Below are 21272 nucleotides of genomic sequence, written 5' to 3'. Positions count from 1 at the left end.
AGGGCTGGCACTTTTATATTAAGTTTGTACAACTGTGAACTTTCCTTAGGTCCCCTCATCTCACCATCAGAGCTAGATCGTCTCTCTAACCTTCATTCTCTGGCTCTGGATTTTTCTGACTTGACATCTGAGCTTTGCGGTTTGCTGGCATCTCCTCGCCGAACTCCACTGCATCGCCTGTCCCTGCTGCTCAATGGCGCCGCCCTGGAGTTCAAACCATTAGAAGGGACAGCTACAGAGGATGACTGGAAGGCACTGGTAATACAGCAATCTGTGATTGTGTTGTAGGATCTGTTTGTTTGTGTTTACACTGGAACATTTTCATACACCACTAATCACGAATCAGCAGTGGCATATCAGTAAGTCTCAATGTCTACAACAGTCAAATTTATCCAATCCTCTGCAGGTTCGTGTGAGTGCCAACCTACGAGTGTACATTATGGCCCTAGAAGTCGACAGTTCTGAGCTCCTCAGGGTCCTAAAGCCTAGCCTTCCCCTGGAGCGGCTTCACCTCGACAGTTACAGCACGCTGGTGACCGACGCCACACTGGAGCTCATCTCTCAGCAGTACAACAAAACGCTGACTCATTTTCTTCTCCTGAGGGATGGCTCCGACTTCCCTGACCTCAGTGTCAATCGCAACGAAGACCCATTGGTCCTCTTGGCATGGAGATGTACTCAGCTGGCTGTGCTGGTGATACATGGTGAGTTGAGCTGGTTGATTGAGGGATTTAAGGTGACCTCTGGTCTGAGCTGGCACTACCTTATGAAGGTATATACAAGTAAGTCAAGTGGTTATGTAGACATTGGTCCAGGCTTGTTGGAAGTGATTTGAATGCGTTTAGGTTTGTGCAAATGGCCACTTTACAAAATTGATTAGCACACCATTTTGATGGCTGACTATTGACAAGCTGACAGTCACTTACATGAGAGCAGTACAGCAAGTTGTAGACACTATTGTGTCTCAGCAGACACTTTTTCTGCAGGCCACCTGTTTTTCAGGGCAACAATGTGAGATGAGGAACTGACAAATTAATTGAAGGAAGCTTGGTCCTAATTACTGTGAATTTCCAGTAATGTACGTACTGTCATGCCCTGTTTTGTGTGTTTTGTGTTGTATGTAAATCCTTATTCTTAGTGTTTGCAAGATTAGTGCAACCACCCTGAACTCATCTTTCTCCTTTTAGGTTACACTGTGTGGTCCCATAACTTGGTGGCCATCTCTCGCCTGCGAGGCTCCAGTCTTCGTGTCTTGACCGTCTCTGAGGAGAGCATCGACTTTGACCCAGACCAGTCGGTGTACATGGAGGGCGACCCTGTCCATAACCTGGTTAAGGAAGTTTCTCTGGGCCTTGGCCGTGTGTGGCACCCTTGCCTGGATTCCAGCCTGGTTTTGTCTGAACCCACCCAGCACTTTCACCGCGAGCTGCAAACCTTCAGCATGGGCATGTAGGCACGGGATGGCAAGCCGAACACATCACAGCCTAAACTGTGTCAAGATCAGGCCAGACCACCCAAGTCCAGGTCAACTCAGACCTCTTCACCAGGCCAAAAGCAGACCAAAGTGAGAAATCTTTAAACAATCTATAAATTACATTTATGTGCACTTACGTGAGCTGATTGTCTTTTATTATATTTTAATTTTTTTCAGTTTGTTTTGTAAGGGTTTTAGCTTACAATCAAGTCCTACAATTTTCAAATAGATCCTGAGTTTTTTTTTTTGTTTGTTTTTTCTCCAGATTATCTAGTTAGCTTGAAAAAACTGAATCAACATTTGTTGCTTTAAGTATATTTTAGAGTTGAGACTGTTTGCCTAAAACTGCACACTCTAATTAAAATGTGGTATTCATTCAGTGTGAATGAATACGACTCTTAAGATCTGACAACTGGCAAGACTTAAAACATTTTACTTTGTCTGCTAAAATGGGTCATCCTCCTGCTTCAAACACCAGCCTGGCCCAGTCTGGTCTGGTCTGGTCTTGCCCACAAGTATTCAGAGCTCTCTTCTTCACCTTAATAACCTCCAGAGCCTATGTATAATGTAACCTTGATTTGTTTCTTTTTTTTCTTTTTTCTTTTTCTTTTTGACTGTTTTCCATCTCTCACTGCTCTGTGTATAATCTTGTTTTTCCTGCGTGGTGGTTCCCTTGCCTGTATAGGCTTTGTGTGTATTTAAATACAGATATATTATTATCCTGCTCACAGCAAGAACAGGACAGGCAGGCAGGTTGAGTGATGAACCGATAGGATTTAAGATGGGATCTGTTTTGAGACAAAAGCTATTAGCTTTTCTTTTTTCTTTTTTTATTTAATCTTTGCTCTGTGTCAGTCTGTCTGCTCCACTCTAGCAAAAGTTGGAGTTTGTAAACTACCCAATCAATGAGTTCCTGGGTACCATAGCTGCTTCTTCTGTTGCTCTGAAAGAGCACCTTGTGCACTTGTCCACTAGTTGAAGAGCCTTGCCAGCAGGGTGGGAAATTCCACTGTAAAATGGCTGACTGTGGCCTGTGCTAATCAATGCAGTTTTCACCAACAGTCATGTCAGCGCCATGACACAGAGTGGCATTTCAAAGCCAAATGGTTTTATTTTGGGGTTTTGAGCACTTCACCAATGGTGTTATGGAGAATATTGTTACATGCTTGCCGCCAACATACTTCCCATCCTGCTTACTTGTTGACTTTTTTTGGGAAACCTCACGTCAGAAAAATTGGAAGCCTTTTCTTCTAACTGACACTCAGAGCCAAACTATAAATTTCAACCCATTACAGTACAGTACACCACTCCTGTGTTCTGTTTTGAGCTGTAATGAGCTGGCGGTTAATCTTTGCATCTTTTTCTATATTCAGAGTGAATATATCTGCCTTTCTGATAACTATCAGTGGTTTCAGAGCCCTTTTGTATTAAACCGGTTGCTTCTGTCATTTGGTATCCTGATAACAATTCCTATTACTTGCTAACAAGAAGGCATCAGAGGGGAACCTTGACATAGGGTCAAAGAAAAGAGCCAAATGTGCACCATGATATGAAAGGGCTCTGAGATCAAAGACATCTTCAGATAGTCCTGCAATATTCTAGAGACAAAAGGGGGGTTTCTTTCATTATGCCATAAATAACTGTGTTTTGAGAAATCTATTTTCTCTATAACTGCTTCCAAATTCTTGGTGAGGCTATGCTAAAACATCAGCAGTATTCTTTAGGCGCAGCTTCCTAAGATGGTAAATACCAAACTGAGGTTTTGCAGTCATGCCAGCAGTACTGTAAGTAGGAACCAGTTTTTCTCAGTGGCAGAAATCTTGTTTTAGGAGTAGAACATTTCATGATTAAGAACAGGGAAAAGAAAAGGATGCACTGAATGTAATTTAACTCGCATTTCTTATTCTGTTGGCCAGTCAGTCAGCTTTTTGTTCTACATTGAAGGCTTACTGTATAGCTGTATTTGCCACAGAAATTTGGCAAATGCAAATCTTGCCAGGACAACTGAATAACGGAGTTTGAACATTGTAGGTTCCACTGACAGCCAAGACTACTTTTTTTCTTTGTTTTTTTGGGGGAGCAATGGCGCCTACAGCACAACAAGGTTTCGGGTCTCGTGGCTCTTTTCTGTGGCGAAAAGTTCTTCTTTGTCAGTCTCAGGTAGGTTTTTAACATCACTATGACCAAGACAGTGGTGGTGATGATGTTGTGTGGGATGTGCGAAACAATCAGTAAATGTGAGAAGTAGTTTTTTCTTTTCTGTTTTTTTTCCTCTTGAGTCACAGTTGCCTTGGAAACAGCCCTTTGTTTTCTGGATACAGTTGTTGTTGTTGATGATGATGTTGTTTATCTTGCCATCTGATAAACCCTCGCTACACCTCGGTTGGAGGGTCAGCAAACCTAATCATACATTTGTTTTAAAAAGATTAAGGTTGATAAAGGCTAAAGAATGGCAAAACCAAGCTGCTCATTGCACGTGTTTTATATCTCCTGTAGATATTGAGGGGGACAGAGAGTGGCCGTGGAGCGGTAAAAAATCTATGCTGTCAATAGAGGACCTGCTGGGCCTAATTAATGTCTGAACGGATGGTAGTCAGTTTTCTAGGGTGAAATGATTTCTGCCTGACACAGTGGATCTTGTCTGGCTTGTTCTTTGATATCTATTCACAAAGGCATGACTTGGATTATATCCCAGTGTGAATGCCTTTGTTCTAAAAAATGAAATGAATGTTATTCAGGCTCTTTGGAAGTGCTAGTATTCCATGTCAAGGGTCAAGCCAGGCACTGTAGACCAAATAGTTTAAGCTCCAGATAAACGTGAGTATCATTAGTTGATTTGGCCCAGTATGGTTACATGTGAAGCTCTAGTGTTGTTTCTGCTGAGTGGTTATGGGAGCCATTGTGCACTTGTGTCTTGCAAAGGCATTTCCTGTGCTGAGTTGGGATTTTAACAGGAAAATCAATGTTAGGTCCGTCCTAACTGTCCTGGGTCAACCAGCCCCTGTCACAAATGTTACCCAATCAAATGGCTTCAGCTCAGACTTAGTTGTATACAACATGGAATTGAGGATTTGTGGGATAATGACACTGCAGACTGTGAAGGTCCATATCAAGGTGTATAGTTTACAAGGTTGATCTGCGATTATTTTTTTTCCTGATATGGAACCAGCGTCATACAGTGTGCCAGCACTTTGCTAGCTTCAGAATAATTTGGTCCTAGTGATCGGCCCGTGGATACCAAATGTTTGCTCGTCTGTTAAGGCACCTTGATGGTTTAGCCATGATAATCTCTCTAGTCCTTGGTTCATATCTCAGGATTAATGCACTTTGGTACCAAGAGTTACTTTTAAAGGCTGTCTGTGGCTGTATATAGCGCTGTACACTCACATAGTCAGAGGGGATAGAAAGACCAACATCACACATTCAGACCAAAATGTGTTGGTTTTTATCTTATCTTCCTTCTCCCCTCTTCTCCTTTTCCCCTCATTGCTTTTAAGCGCTCATCTTTGTTCCTTTTATGTGAGACATTTAAGCTGTTACAGCTTTGTATTGTGTGTAGATATCGGCTGAGTATGGGGCAGGAAAAAAAAACACAGTTTTTAGTTGAATGTAATGTCAAACTAGGTAGTTATCTCAGCTAAGCAAGTAGATTTTTACTCACAACTGATTTTAAAATTTACAGGCTCCACTCCCACTTCCTCCTCTGTTTCCTGTCTTCTCAAGTCTTTAGATTTTAGTGGCTACTCACTCGTAGTTAGATTTTGTTTGGGCAGCCCAATGTAGCCCTTGTGGCAGTGTTTCTGCCCAGAATAAAAGGAGGGCCTGTGGTTTTTACCAGAAATAGCCAGGTCAAGCAGAAGATGTTTGATTTAGCTATGATAATTCAAGTCACACAGTGTATAACAAGTATTCCTCTAGTCATAGTCACCTTGCAGACAGTTTCAGGAATATTTATGCCATAAAACTGGAGGTAGAAACATCAAAACACATCCAAGTTTTAGTGAAGGTGTTGTGGAGAGAGTTCTTGTTTTGTCCGTGTAAGGAGAGAAGAGGTGAGAAAGTTCTGCCCGGTGTAACAACGCTAACAGGCAAATTACTTCAGATAGGTTTTGACCAATGCTGGGACAACCATGCATAGCATAACTTTTGAAAACTACCACCAGTGGAAAAACAACCAGTCCCTGATACCTATGTGTCATCACCAATAGCTAAATATTGAGCCACCTTGTGCCTGAAAGCCCCTGGAGTCTCACTGCTTTTCAAACCTCAGCTCTCCCCTGTTATTGGCTTTGTGTTAGGTGTTAGTCGTTGCTGTGATTGTTAGTTCACTCTTTAGGGATGCAGCGTTGTGAGCTACAGTGGCGAAGATTTCACCACTCGTGTTTGAATTTCTCTTGGAGCGTGCCTGTATTTTCTGCGCAAGTTTTCATGTGTATCCAGTAGAAATGTGTGATTAAGATGTGTATGTGAACCAGCTGTCAGCCGTGCAGCCATCATACATTTTCTGCATGCGTGTGTGTGTGATTATGTGTATTTAAGAGGGGCTTGCTTATGTTCAGCAGTGTAGTCTTATCACTTCCACTGCAGCAGGAAACAGGAACAGAAATCGTTCGTTCTCAGGGTACAATTGGTTTTCAAAACGGAGGAGGATGAAAAGTAACAGTAGCTCAGGCCTCTAGCTCGCTCATATGGATATTAGGAGTCACTGGATCTGTTCTCCTCCCTTGATGTGTTCTAAGCTGCCAAAGACCACAGTGGAAGAACCCAGACTCGAGTCTATCTGAAGTGCCCGCGTACACTCACAAACACACATTGGCGGGAGGCTGGTCCAGTATTCTTTTCTCCTCCACACCTCCCAGTACTTTCTGTTCTGACATTTATCTGCTCTTTTTCCAACTCTTAGTTTCTTCCACTGACTAGTAATACTCTGCTTTTGTGTGTCCACACTCTGTCCTTGCTATACTTTGGTCCGTACTGTGCTGGACCTGGTAAAATGTCAACGGTCTCGTCATGTGGTTGTAGTGAATATAGACCAAAGCAACAAAGGTTTGGCCTGTCTTGTGTTAGCGGCTGAAGCCTGTGTGTAGTCGCACAGGACTGTGTTTTGGAAAGCGTTACTGGTCGTTTATTTCCATCTTGTTACTTAATAAGGGTTAGCACCATTGTTGCACAACTTGTACAATGTGGCCAAATTCTTACCTCTGAATGGCACTCAGGGTCTACAGTGCATGTTGCTGAGGCGTCATAGATCGAAGCCAGACCTGTCCAGTGCAGTACAGTTCTATAGTGTGACAGAGGCTTAAACAGAGAGGTCTGGAGTTGGACCGCTCACCACCATATTCTTCCCTCTTTCTCTTTCCTGTCCACCACCTGTTTCACTGTGAGGAGAGAGTGAATGTAAACCTAAAGGCGAGGAGAACGAAGAGTTTGGTTCAATCTTAGAACAGGTCAAGGACTAAACACTCCCACAGATGCTTCCAGAAGTTACAGAAAGCAGCTTCCCAGCCAGGACAATGGCCCGTGTGTCTGATGTGATGTGTTGAATGGCTCGTAGCCGAGGTCAAATTTGATGGGAGGTGTTTAGTCCTGGGCTTTTGTAGCTGTAAAGTGATTTGCTGCTAGAGATCTGCTAGGAACAGGACATTCCACGCGGGGGTCGCTCAGGCCGTCTGACTAGCAAACCGTTTACTACATGGCTACAATGTCTGCATGAAAATTAGACTCTATATACTGATATATTCTATTTTTTTTACTTTTAATGGTCTGTTTTTGAAGGGATCGGGGATGCAGCTTGTACTGATGAGTCACACCAGATCAGCAGCTGGTCTGAGCAGAGTGGAGGTGTGATACCATTTAGAAGTGGATGTTCAGAGTGTGTCGCTCTTTCAAAGGTCAACTGTGTTTCTACTGTCTGTTTCTGCGATGCCGTGCTTCAGCATCCTGAGGCCATTTTGGGGCCTTTTGTGTCCGGTACACAAAAAGTCACAAGTTAAAGCAACTTGATGTGACTGTTAAATATGAGGACTAACCGCTTTTTGCATGAATACATACTTTGAATCAATCTGGAAAATAAAGAACATCACAATGCAAAAGGAGGGTGTTAGTCTGCATATTTAGGGCACACAGAAGTCACAGTGCATATTCACTATGGACACACAGGAGCTTGGCCTGGACTTATTTACACATCATATGCAGACAAAGGTTTGACTATGCTATACTGTGTACACACAGAAAGACTGAATGACACACAACTAGTAGAGCCTTATTTTTAGTGAGGCCTGCCATGACACTGACAGGTCTGAAGGCTCTGGAGGGGAGATGGGGTGTCAGTTTTTCAAGAGACCATTACCAGCAGTTACTGTACACTCACATAGTTGCAGCAAGTTTCAGTCTGCCCTTTTGACCTTTTACGCTTTTTTTTTTTTCATGCTCTTATTGTGCATTCATAAAGTATTCCTCAAAGACAGCAGGGCCCGGTGGCCTGATGAGTAATTGAATCCACAGAGCTGGCCTCTAATGCAGTCCATCTGAAACAGTTGGCCTTGACCGCGTGTTCAAACTGTTGTCATTGCAGAACTGTAAATATCCTGTCTGTCTGTTTAAGCCCATATACAAAGAGTTGGGTTCGACACTTCTGTGCTAACACGTAATAGCCAATACTAATACCATTGACAGGGACAGGAGTGTGAGTGTGGGTTATTTTAGTACCAAAGCAGCAGACTGTGTCAAATCTGCATCAGTCTAAACACAGGCTCAGAGCCACAGGCAAACACTCATCAGACATCACTAGTCTCATTTCCACTTTGATCATAGCTCAGACTCAATGCCAGCTCGAGAGTTTGTAATGTTGACTCTCAGGATGTTTGCAGTGTTCTGGAAACTAAACTTAAAAATAGCTGAAGAAAAGAGGTAGTAAGATGGTTCTGGGTCTAAACTGTCCCTAAAGACATTCAGGGGCAGTTTAATGTTTCTGAAGGGATTAACATTAAGACACAGGGTTTCCTCATCACGAAATTCTATTTGTTTATTTTTTAAATCAAAATGCTACAACCATAGACTACTACCAGTACTTGCGAAACTGAATGAGCTCCCAGAGGCCTGGACTCGTGCAGGAATGTGACAAATCTGATTAACATCCTGATATGTTTTAGTGACTTGGAGAAAAACACTGGATGTGCATTGCACTGGTATAAAATCAGTCCTGTGCAACAGATGTAGATAGATAGTGTATGAGGCTAGATACACTCACAGTGAGGGGGAGGCTCACACAGACCAAGGCCATTAGCAGTTAGCCACACTGAGAGGAAGTTTGGATTCTCCAGTTTTTAGCCATAGCTGAGACTAAAACCTGTTCTCCAGCCAGTTTCTGATGATGATCGCAGCATGAGTGGGATATTGAGGGTATTATCATTTACTTGCTACTCTGTAGTTCTAGAGAAGAAATGACAAAATGGCACTGATAGCATAACCTGGCCAAATTCTGTCAGCAGCTCTGGTGCATACGGAGATTCGTGCAGCGCCTGGCTATATCAAGGAACTGATAGATATTCATGCTCAGTGTCAGCCAACGATCTTCATTTAGATCTCAGCTACTGTGGCTCTGATGTTTCTGGCTGGTAAACAAAGTCTTTCTTGTCAAGTCTGGAGAGCCAAACCTCCTAATTAGCCAGGCAGGCAGGCCTGCTGCCCAGTCCAGCCTCACAACTATGCAAGAGGAATGCATATAATCCACACTCACTTTTTTTTTTCTTCAGTTTTTATATTTTCTTTTTCTCACCGTCACACAGTAGAAGTGAAGATGTAAACCAATAAGAACTTGCAATGACAATACTTGGCCTTATGATGATTTATGAAATCTTATCATTTAGTTTTAAGATCTTTTGATTCTGGTCAGCCAGCCCAGCGACAGCAGCGGTGACGGCGGGCTCACTCTTGGTCTCTGTGAGACTGGCTAGACGGCCCCAGTTTTATCGTGGTACGAATGTTGTGCATTTGTTTAAAATCAGGACAGTTTGCAATAACAGCAGTCTTACCAGTGGCCACAAAGGGGCACAAGCAGTGCTGACGGCGCCCGGCTGCGTCTTTAGAAAACCATAGAGGAAGAAATATAAACTATATAAATAGATATATTAACTCACACAGTGCATATTTGTATAGGTATCAACAATGCATTACCGTGGTATACTCTTATGCAACACATGTCCGGGTTCAATTTATGAACATGAAGTATATTATGAAATCACACAGACTTTGTAAATCAGAAGCTATGTTGTTGTGTGTTTTTTGCAAAAATGGTTTTACCATCCTTAATGTTGAATATTCTGAGTGTAATGTTCCTGTGTGATTGTGTTTGTTAAAGTGAGCACACAGCACTGGGTTTTACCTTCTTCCTGTAAGCAGGGAATCGGACTGAACCCAAAACACAGCTGGACAAACGTCAGATACTACAGAGAATATTTCAGATGATCATATTTACAAAAGTTCAAAATCTGATCTGCACAGAGCTTTGAATATTGGTGTATAAATTAGACAAACCCGAATTGTATGATAATGTTTCTTACAGAGCAACATGACTTGGTAAGGCCAAGCAAAGCAGAATTCCACCTTAAAGAATATAGTAAAGAAATCATTTTTAGTCAAGGGCCTGACTGACCTTTGATAAATTTGAAGTCTGAAATCACAATATTGTAATTTCAAATCTTCTCAGCTGTTTTTTGGATTAGTCTGCAGAGAAAGAGTCCTCTATAGCTAAGAGGACAGATTTTATCATTGAGAACAGTGTTGATCCATGGTTCTGTTGTGGAGAAAAGGGAGGGCGCATTACAAACCTCCATGTGAAACCTCTTAACTGACAGATGGCGTACACTTTAGGGGTCAACCTGCCGAATGTTGATTTGAATTAATGTTGAATGAATGCTTCTCTTCTTTTAGTCAGTGAATAAAAACATTAAAAAGTCACTTGCTTCCTTTGTGTCTTATTGCTTTTTTGTGTCTGCCGTTTGTAGCTCTGGAGTTACTACATGTTAGTTTGAGGAAACGCACAGATCTTAATCCAACTGCTGTTATTAAAGCCAAGGTAGATTTGTTTTTAGATTCCACAATCTCCAGTGATGAAGCCAAACCTCTGTACTAACTACTGGAGAACAATGAGAGGCAAACTGTATACTGGAAGCTCAGGTTACATGGACAACATTTCTTTAGTCTGATTGAAGTCACTCTGATTGGAGATTCTAACTTTGCTGTTTACATAAATATAAATATCTGACAAGATGCACAATTACATGCCCCAAAGCCTTGAATGAGCATATAACTTGACATGTTTTAAGTGACTGCCCAGTGTGATGCATAAATATAACAGAATAAGAAGGAGTTTATGCAGCACATACTTCTTCTGCAATCTTTAAACCAGGAGAGAGAGCAAGAGAGGGCCTTTACAGCTCATTAGGAACGGTAAACTTGATGTCTCTTCCTCTGCCAAACATTAGGAGCCGGTGGATGAAAGTGTAAAGCAAAGACTGCTGGGAGAGAGAGTTGTTCTAATGGAGTTTACTGGTCAGGAATGGAATGTGGGTAAACATGCACAAAAAGAATATACTATATGTTTCCCAACCAGAAAGAAATGATCGGATTAAGAATGAATATGTTTACTGGACATTTTCTTATTGAACCGATTGTGAAAAGGTTATTACACCACCCTTCTCAATCTGATTGGAATTTCCTTCTGATCTGCCTGAATTGGGTCTCTTGCGATTAAGGGGTTTATGTGAGGATTTTTTAATTTTTTTTACCTGAATGGGCTAATATTCCAATTATTAGTGAAACATTAGGAACATTTACATAAACACGTTTGGTGGTCTACTTCCTCTGTAGAAGAGCTGGGAGCCTATAGATGTCTGTATATAGAAGCTCACTGTGCTGCATATACACAGATTCTCACAAAATGCCTGACATTACCAAGCAAACAAGCAACACTTTGTGGTTCCCTCAGCTGGTGTCTGTTTTTCTGTGTCGTACAAAGCGTGAGCTCGCTCACCTGACCACATTGCAGCTGAGCTTTCAAATAGAAAACAGAAAGTAGTCTCTGAGCTTAAGACTGAATGTCATTTCAAGACTGCCGAAAACCCAAATAAAAAATCTTATGGCTTCCCTCTGTTCACCTCTTGTGAATGCTTAGCAGCTGGAGAACACACAGGCTATGTACTGTGTGTTTATATGGTTCCGTCTGAGGGAGAACAGACGATGAGGAGCTAATACAAGCTGCACTCAGTGGACCAACACAGAAGGGCTCAGTAACACCTCTCTGCACTGCACCGCGGGGCTTTCCCTCGAGTGAGGCGGCAACATGAAACACTTGCAAATGAAATTCAACCTCTGTCACCATGACAACGCAACAATGGGAAACGCTGGGAAAATCGGCTCAAATTGTTGGTTAATGGTGAGCAGGGAGAGGGGAGGGCAACGGAGGAGAAAGAGATACTGATAGACTGCAGACAGACAGGGAGAATGATAGTTTTCATTTTCACCTCTCCACCCCTTTTCTTCACATTTTGATTATTAAATATGTAAAACATACTGGAAATATAAGATGTGTGCAACCCATCTATATCAATGTATTTATCATCCTGTCCAACCCCATTTTTTTCCAACAAGATTATTTAAGTGCAAAAGTGCAGTGGCATCATGATTATATATTCATTGTATGCTTGAAAAGTGTTGGAAACACATCGAGGATACAAATGAGATAATCACTGATGCAGACAAAGGTGACACAAGGGTGGGACGTTTTCTTTAACATAGAGAAACTCACTTTTTGTAAGGTAGTAGCCGAGCTGGTATTACCACAGGCTTTTGTCTGTAACCTTTTTGTAACTTGCCAACACTTCCATGATCATTATAGGATGAGTCACACAGCGCTAACAAGAAGGAGTCTGCTACCATTGAGGTTTGTCAGCTTTATGAGACATCAAAATGTTTTTTAATGGACGGGAATGATCGTTCTACGGCTGTCTGATGTCAGTGTTTGCTCTCTGAAACACATGTGGTAACACAACAGAGAAATCCAGGGCTCAGACTAAGAACCTGTTCTCGTCTGGATATTGAGACTAAAAGATTATCATGTTGGTGTTACACAATTAAGCTGAAACAATAACACTTTTTTTTCACTGTGCAGGTCACAAACAACACATTCAAATAGACAGGGATAGAAACATGGTTGCACTCTATAAATCAGTGCAGGATGGTCTGCACTGGTAGCAGTTGGATGGAACTTGAGCGACACAGCAGAAATCCAGCTGTACCACATGTCGATATGAAGCAGGAAATCAGCTGTGGTTTGATGTTTGGTTTTTTACTTTGATATGCAAGTGCTGCAAGAGCAGGACTCAAACGAGTTTTATTTTCAGTCTTGGACTCGCACTTCAGAGCTGGCGTTCTCAGCACGCTGCAGGTTGTGATTCATATCAAAAGAGACAAGCAGGCACACAGAACCTGGCTGTCAAGTGAGGAGGGAGTAGACAGGAGAAATAAAATAAATGAGCGCTCTCTTCTCCCCTGTTCTACATACAATCTCAAGAGAGACATGTTTATTTAATTCTTGGAAAGATTCACATGTTTCATGACTTAAGTTTTTGTTTTTTTGAAATTTGTCACTTTTCATGGATCATCAGCGTAAGAATATGCTGCACTAAATTAAAGTTGTTTCTTACGTGTAGTGCTCTCGTTTCTTATGAGTTTTGTGACTTCTGAGAACGTTCAGAAATCCTCTGAGTACATTTCATATGTAGGCAAATCAAGTTCAAAGAAAGATTCCCAGTTGAATGTCTCTGACATTAGGGTTTCACATAAATTGGTTTTATGGGCTTTAAATACTAGATTCTTTGTTTCCCTTTAGTTGTTTCTCAGAGGAAGCATTCTGAAACAAACCAGCATGTTTTTATTTGGGTGTACCAGTGCAAGTCCTAACATGCTGCTACACTACTTGCATACACCTTTGACTGAAAGAGCACAAAGCTTACTCTAATCTTGTTCAGTTTCACAAGAAAACTGATTTTTAAAAAAATTCCAGTAAACATTAGGACAAATATCTATAAGTTAATTATTGCTTTTTTTTTTATTTGTTTAGCTTTGTTAACATGATGCAAACCACCAGAATGTGTTACCATGGGCTTTAAGGATCATGATAAACATTGTTCACTGTTTTAAACATTTTGTACATCATGTACAGATACAGGACCTTATAAGACCTCCATTCTGGCTATCGTATGACCATGTACAGGTCTTTCCAAGAGGACTGTGTGATGGCAAGTTCATCAATCATTCTCTGGCATTGAACATGCTTCACAGCACTTCTAATGGGTCCTAAAGATTTTCTATCAATCTCATGCTTTCATCTTAATGTTAGATTTTAACATATGTGATTATATACTCTGCATGTACAGTAAATATACAGAAAAACATGGTTTACATGGATGTATATTTGATTATATGTTGCCACAGTAGAGTATGTAGTCACATTGCAGACAACTTTATTTATAATATATAATATATAAATGTGTTTAGCTTACTTTTAAAGAAGGCTGCATTTGGGGAAAAACTAGATTGTGTAGATTTAAGTGGGGGTGCAGGGGGAACGTTTCTTTCAGTATTTAGAGCACCAGCATGTGTTCTCCTGGCAGCAGTGATAATATCGAATGAAATAAGTTAATGCAATGCAGAATAAAACAGAACAATAAAAAAACAATACAGAATTCCTTCCATTCTATTTTAATTTACTACCTGATGCGAGAATTTCGTGTTTCCTTTCACATAAAGGAAGATGTTTCCATCACAGTGGAGCGGAACTGCCATCAGCAGCATGACAGCTGTGTTTCAGAGCAGCAGGGGGCGGCAGTGCACCGCAATGTCAGCTACCGTTTTAAAAACCACAAGAAGAAGAAGAAATGCTCTGCGAACGTAGAAGAAGAAGAACACGTGATTCGCGCTAACTGGAAGCAAGATGGCGGTGGCGGTGCGGAGCTTGCAAGACCAGCTCGAAAAAGCCAAGGAAAGCTTAAAAAATGTGGACGATAATATTCGCAAATTGACCGGACGGGATCCCAATGAGTCAAGGTGAAACTGCTCAATGATTATTTAGCTTTTGCTGTCGTTATAGCGGTAAACTAGCCAGCTTGCTAGTACTCACGCGACAATCGACGTGTGCTAGGTTAGCATGAGTCGGCTAACAAGCAAACAGTACCACCTCCTTGTTGTTTTGTAGCTGAGTCTACATAAGCTTAAGCATGCCCGACTTGCCTATTTAGACACACAAAGTCATTTTAAAAAGCTGAATTTGTACCTACCTATAACCTTGCAGTGAAATATCAAACAGTTTAGGTCAACAATGTGTAGGCCCAGTAGTAGGCGTCGTCCAGTCTCCACTCACTCCTGTTTATGGCGCTGCTTTTATTAAAGTCACGTCGTTGCCGAAAACAATATCAACGTTTCCATGAATGATATGAATCGATAGAACAACTGGTTTTGCTTTTGTGTTGACCTTATTTGTTGCTGTGTTTACAGACCGGGCCAGGTCCGTCGGCTCGGCGGCCCCATAGCAGGCCTCGGAGGAGGTAGAGGCAGAGGAATCAACCTGCTCAGGTAAACCAGTGGTTTAACCCACTTTGCACAAAGATTTAGTATTTTTTCCGATTGGCTATCGACACACTCAGTGGATGTGGACAAATGATTACACAAGCCGTTGCAATGTGTAAACGTGAAAAAAGACTGTTTAATTTTGACCGTGCAGAAACAGTCAGACACACCGGACAAAGGGCCTTTCAGAACCCGCCAGGATTTAGTTCATTTAGGTTAGAGTGTCTGTGGGATTTACTAAAATAAGTCTTTTCTATAATGTGTTTCATGGTCAATAACCACCGCTACAGTTAATTGCAAATTACTTAATCAAAGCACCTCCAAATACTAATTAGAAAAGTAGAAAATTCTAACCTTCATGATGAACAGGTTAATCACAGGGTTGTACCCAATTAGGTGGTCGCTGCATGGAAAATGCACATCATAGCTAGTTAGTCAATAACAAATTTTTGGCTGTTTGGGTCTAATGAGTTTTTTCATTTATGAGTGTTCTTTAATTTCTTGTTGTAGAGCTTTTTTATATGCAAAATTTTGAACATCAATGTAGTAATCAGCTATTTGCAATGTAAAGATATCATAGGTTAATGGCATAAATTTACAGTGTGTGTGTGTATGTGTATAGACATATATATGTGTTTAAATTGAGCTTTTCTGTTTTACCAGCCAGTCTGACTGAACAAGTTCTTGCTTTTGAAACTGTTGCATCTACAAAGTGACCTCTCAGACCACATGCAAATGTTAAAGTGTAGTCTAGATGGGAGTACTGGCTGGAGTTTTCAGCTCACGTTTTGACACCTTTTTGTTTAAATCTGAGATACTGTTTCTTTAGAAACCTCCAGTGTTTCTACATGTGGTATGCAGGTACCTTTAAGTCTCTGTCTTTTTCAGGCGTAGTCTCTCAGACATGGGAAGCGGCGGCCCTCCTGCCAAGCAGAGGGACATCGAAGGAGCCCTGCTGAGGTATAATCTTGGATTTTTTAAAATCTTTTTTTTATTATTATTATTGACCTTAAAATTTACATCAGCTCACTTAATGCCATGATGTTCTTCTGTGGGCGTTAAACACTTCTAGGGGCTTTTTTTTAAAGGTAATGTAAATAAAAAAACATTCTTGATTAAAGTTTTCGACACCAAAGCCTCGGTTCATTTTCACAGTTTTCAGCCAATGAGTAAATATGGTTCTTGCTGGTGTTGATTGAGATTAAAGCATTTATATGGAACAACCTGTAAACTGCCTCAGGCTAAAGAGCAGTCAGACAATATGATGGCACTTATCTTTTGTTGTATAATTCACGCCTTGTTTCTTTCTTCTGGTTATTTTTGTATGTTGTCTTGTGTGCAGAATACATCCCAAACTGTATTTGAATCACTTTGATTCTTGTCTTGCTGACAGATGTGAAAGCAACAGTTGCTGTTTTTGTGGTTATTTCGAAGAATCAGTCTTTTATGAGTGCCTTATCTTTCTGTGTGTTTGTAGGCTGGCAGGGGACCAGAGGGCCCGGAGAGATACGCGTCACGACAGCGACGCCGAAGATGATGACGATGTCAAAAAGGTAAGAGGAACATGCGCTTGTACCTCTGTTCATGTGTGCAGCCTGTGCAGGACAGAAGTTATACAGGTGTACTTTGTCTTTTAAGTTCATCAGAAAACTTTCCAGTATAAAGTCTATTTTAGGTATTTTACTCCCTGTTGTTAATTAATATTTGACAATAAAAATGTATCCTGGCTAATCAGTTTTGAAAACAAAGAGCCATGTAATGCCTGAAGCTGGCTAAAGGGGAGGTCAGAGGCTGTACTACAAAGCAAGTTTGACATAGCCAGGCTTTCTTTGTCTAAGCCTGCTCGACAAAAACGAGAGTCACAATCAGGGATAATGAGTATCAAGAAGGTGGTTATCAACGTTCTCTGTCAACTCAGACTTTCTACTTCAAATTCTGCACAATCACATGAAACGGAGGTGTTTACCACGGCGCGTAACTCTTCTTCTGCACAAAATAAAACGATTGTGTGCAGCTGCTTCAGTCAATACGTTGTTTTAATGGAGAACAATGAGGAATATAAAAAAATCATGACAGTATAACGCCCTGCTACTGCAAATGGTGCAAGACAGAAATGTTGGTAAACGTGTTAATATATAATATTTTACTGATGCAGCTGCTTATTTCCAACTGACACTGTCCCATAATGCAGGAATCACTTTAATTTTTGGCCAAATCAAAGCAAAATTAATGTTATTGATTGAATGTTCTCTAATAAATACCAGTAGAATAATCAGGTTTCTGATCTGTGTTCTATCAGCTGCAGTACCAGCAGAGTAAACAGACCTGACAACAAATCAGAGCCAAACATAAAAACATATTTATGTGATTTCTGCATCACCAACTAAATACATGTCAAGTTCTTATGGCAATGCGATATTTACAGTGTGCGATACTATAACTACATGGCTTCATTCAGTGATATTAGTAACTTACAACTCAGTATGTTTGCAGATAAAACACATTCCCTCAGCTGAGAATCTGTATCGCTCATAAATAATAGTCAGTAAACAACTTGGTTAAAGGAGACGCTCTTTCCAGCCGATTTAAATCTGAAACTCTGAACATAACCTGCTTCCGACCAGGTTAACTCCACAGCATCAGTTGCCATGGAGACCTAGCCACAAGAGAGCCACCTTTGTGACACTGAAAGTTCTGACTTTAATCTCAACATACCTCGATAACCCACTAATCTCACTTCGTAGTACAGTCCTCAGGTAGTAATACAGCTGTCAAAAATAGACAGTCATCTATTTCACAGCCAAAGCATCTTTCGGTGCAATTTTCAATTAAAAGGCAAAGGGTCCAATCATTTTTCCCCATGTTTTCTCCTTCCCTTAGCCGGCGTTGCAGTCGTCTGTAGTAGCTACCTCCAAAGAGAGAACACGCCGAGATCTTATTCAGGATCAAACCATGGATGAGAAGGGCAAACAGAGGTATGTCAACACAAGACTTTAACAGTAGATACACATTTATGTCTAGTATTGGTAAGTAAAAGTCATACTCCATGATAGAAACAGATGTGATAATTGCATTTGCAAGACATATTAGAGAAAGGATCAGTTCTAATCATCGGACAGCTGAGAATTCAAAGTGCATGATGGTGGATGTGTGTTGTCTTGGTCAGGAATCGGCGCATGTTTGGCCTGCTGATGGGCACACTGCAGAAATTCAAGCAGGAGTCCAATGTCTCTTCTGAGAAGGTGAGAAAATGATTCATTTATTAGTGAACTGTAGAGCTGACAGCATATATCTGACAATATCAAATGATAGGAAAATTGTTTACATGTCATTGAGACCAAACTTAAGTTTTACAACTCGGGTGTTGTGAATTTGTGCTTGTTTTTTTTTAGAAATTAAAAGTAATGGATTTCATTTGGGTAACAGTGAGAAGCAGTGTTCTAAAACTGCTTTCTGCTCTTTGCCTTTCAAGTTAACGTCAGGTCTTGTTATTCTAAACAAAGTGTAAGGAGTTTGCATTAATCTAAGTGAAATTAGTGGTTTCTATTCTTTCCACGGTAGCTTTCACAAAATATTTAAACAGACAGCCACTGACATGAGGTATAAAAAGCTGAACAATTTCCTGATCTGTTTTGTTATCGCTGTTTCTAATTTAAATTTTCTTCTGCCCCATAAATCTGTATTTGACCATCATGTGTTGTTCACCCCACAGCAAAAGCGACGTTCAGAGATTGAGCAGAAACTCGAGGTTCAGGCAGAGGCTGAGAGAAAGAAGGTGGAGAATGAAAAAAGGGAGCTGTTTGAAGAGAGGAGAGCCAAGCAGACAGAGTTGAGACTACTGGAACAGAAAGTGGAATTAGCTCAACTGGTAAGAAAATATTATTGAGCATTTTTGGAAAGGAGACCAGTAGAAACGAATAATCAGTTCTTTTTTTTTTTTTTTGTCCTTGATTTGACACACTGTTGTTATGCACCTGTGTTATATACGTGTTTGTTCTCTTTCTTTTCTTATTGCGTAGCAAGAGGAGTGGACTGGCCACAATAATCGCCTGGTGAAATACATTCGCACCAAGACTAAACCTCACATCTTCTACCTGCCTGGAAAAATGTGCTCCGCAACACAGAAACTCCTCGATGACTCCACCAAGAAACTAAATGGTCAGTTGCCTTCTTAATTTGGAAAACACTGGGAAATTAATCTGTGTCTGTTGACATCTCCGTAACCTGTACATTTTTGGATTTTCTCCCCCTCAGCTGTGTTTGAAGAGAGGCGTGAGGCATTTGCCGAACACCTCAGCAAGATGGAGTCGCGTCCCCGGCGACAGCCAAACCGCGACCAGGACGGCAACACAGCGGCCACAGGAACGGACCACACGGTGGAGGGTAAGCCAGCAGGTCAGGTAGTCAAGGTGACAGGTAATAAGGGTACTATAGAGATGGAGGAAGAGGAGGATGAGGACGAGGAGGAGGAGGAGGAGGAAAGGGAAAAGGTGGGGGATAGAAAGGTGGCAGAGAGGGATGATAGGGAGCAGAGGGAGGGAGGAGAGAAAGAACTGAAGAAGGAAGAGGAGGAAGGGATGGAGCTGAGTGAGGAGGGAAGTGAGGAGAAGAAGGGAGAGGAACAGAAGGGAGACAAGGAGGCGAGTCCAGGGTCAGAGGAGATGGAGGTGGAGCAGGGGGCAGAGAAGGAGGATAGAGGTAAGGAAAAAGAGGCAGAAACAGACAGTAGACAGGGGCCCACAGACCTCCAAAATGAAACGACTGAGGACATCCAGTCTTCTGAACCAACTGTAAGCAATCAGGAAGCACCAAATGCAAGTCATCAGCCTCTACCCAGCTATGCTGCAGGGGAACCAGCAGTAGAGTCCCCTGTGACCCAGGGGCCCTCTCCGATCCCAGAACCCCAAACAGTCTCTGCCATGCCTGAGCAGGATTTTGCCATCCCTGGATTTAAGGCTCAGGACTCTAGTGTCGAGCACCAGGCAGTGGAAGAAAAACCAGCAGAAGACGCCCCACCAAAACTGTCCGATTCCCAGGAGAACCCCATCATTACCCCTGCTAAGGAGGATGAGAATGGCAGCAGGGGTCGGAAGAAGGAAAAGGAATCGAGAAAAGGTCGCAGTCGTAGTAACAGCTCCTCGTCTTCCTCCTCCGGCTCTTCCTCCAGTGGAAGTTCTTCTTCTTCCTCTGGATCTAGCCGCTCCTCGTCGTCGTCTTCATCCTCCTCATCCTCGTCGTCCAACAGCAGCAGCCGAAGTCGCAGCCGGGAGAGCGGCAAGCGCAAGAGGAGGCCGTCGGATAGAGGCAGGGACAGGAAGAAAGGAGAAGAGAGAAGTCATCACAAGAGAGGAGGGAGTAGCGGAGGAGGAAGGGACTCCAAGGGATCGAAGGAGAGGAGGAAGAGGAGGAGCGAGGAAGGGAGGGGCAGGTCTTCCCGGAGTGATAGGGAGCATAAAGATAGAGATAGGAAGGACAAGAGACGCTAATCTGGTTCTCATGCAGCTTCTGTAAAAACACTGAGGGAAGATAAACCTCCAAATTTTTACTTTATGACACCAGACGAGTTTTTAAAAGTAGTATTTCTTTTCAAAACAACCAGTTTTTCAACTGGGCCCATCGCAAGTTTTAACATTGAGGAACTTTTTGGTGTCATTTATATGGCAGTATCGAAATTAAATGGATGACTGGTTATGATTTTCCTCTTCTTTTTCCTTTTGCTTGGCAAACAAGTAGGCCTGTTGGTCACAGGGGGATCTTACAGGAGAAACACTGTCTCTTACACAGTCACTAATATGGAGCCTTTACTACACAGATCAGATAGGAGAGACGTCATTCTAGTCCCATTATTTCAGATTTGGATTTTGAAAAGATTCTCATGATGCTATGAAGAAAAAAAATGGTGTTGAATGTTTTTCTAGTTTTCATCCTAGTCCTATGGCCTAAGGCTGGGGTATTGATGGTTACAGTAGGAGTGACCATTCACATATGGTAGTTGTTTAAGTTGTTGTGACAACGCTGTTAATCTCCATTTATTTCCACTGTTTGATCAATGTCAAGTGTGATTTGCTCAAATGTTGGCTTTTGAAACTGTATTTCCATGTTTTTTGTTTTGTTTTGTTTTTTTCGTACCAAATGAATCTGCTTCAAATTAAAGGTGGGGTATTAGAAGAAA

At 41.6% G+C, this 21272-nt stretch overlaps 2 protein-coding genes across 2 annotated transcripts in view; both read left to right on the top strand.

Moving 5' to 3' along the window:
• Positions 1-10432, top strand: part of fbxo33 (F-box protein 33) — an 18372-nt gene extending 7940 nt beyond the window's left edge. The window contains exons 4-6 of the mRNA XM_008302127.1: positions 50-258; positions 407-704; positions 1188-10432. Of these exons, the coding sequence (XP_008300349.1) occupies positions 50-258; positions 407-704; positions 1188-1453 (773 nt within the window). The 3' untranslated portion in view covers positions 1454-10432. The remainder of the gene's footprint in view (positions 1-49; positions 259-406; positions 705-1187) is intronic.
• On the top strand, positions 5762-21272 carry pnn (pinin, desmosome associated protein). The gene is made up of 10 exons (XM_008302139.1): positions 5762-5772; positions 14469-14581; positions 15029-15106; positions 15989-16060; positions 16578-16653; positions 17981-18075; positions 18267-18342; positions 18813-18968; positions 19120-19258; positions 19355-21272. The coding sequence occupies exons 2-10, from the start codon at positions 14469-14471 to the stop codon at positions 20584-20586; spliced, it is 2037 nt and encodes a 678-aa protein (XP_008300361.1). The 5' UTR covers positions 5762-5772; the 3' UTR covers positions 20587-21272.

Source organism: Stegastes partitus, unplaced genomic scaffold (assembly GCF_000690725.1).
Source record: "Stegastes partitus isolate 25-593 unplaced genomic scaffold, Stegastes_partitus-1.0.2 Scaffold36, whole genome shotgun sequence".
Classification (NCBI taxonomy): Eukaryota; Metazoa; Chordata; class Actinopteri; family Pomacentridae; genus Stegastes; species Stegastes partitus.
Note: the sequence above shows the minus strand (reverse complement) of the source record. Positions and strands in the feature narration are given on the sequence as shown.

Excerpts from the sequence above, each read along its gene's own strand:
- pnn (XM_008302139.1), top strand. The coding sequence starts at position 14,469 with ATGGCGGTGGCGGTGCGGAGCTTGCAAGACCAGCTCGAAAAAGCCAAG. Across the intron at positions 14,582-15,028 it reads CGGGATCCCAATGAGTCAAG|ACCGGGCCAGGTCCGTCGGC; the intron begins GTGAAACTGCTC and ends CTGTGTTTACAG. Across the intron at positions 16,061-16,577 it reads ATCGAAGGAGCCCTGCTGAG|GCTGGCAGGGGACCAGAGGG; the intron begins GTATAATCTTGG and ends GTGTGTTTGTAG.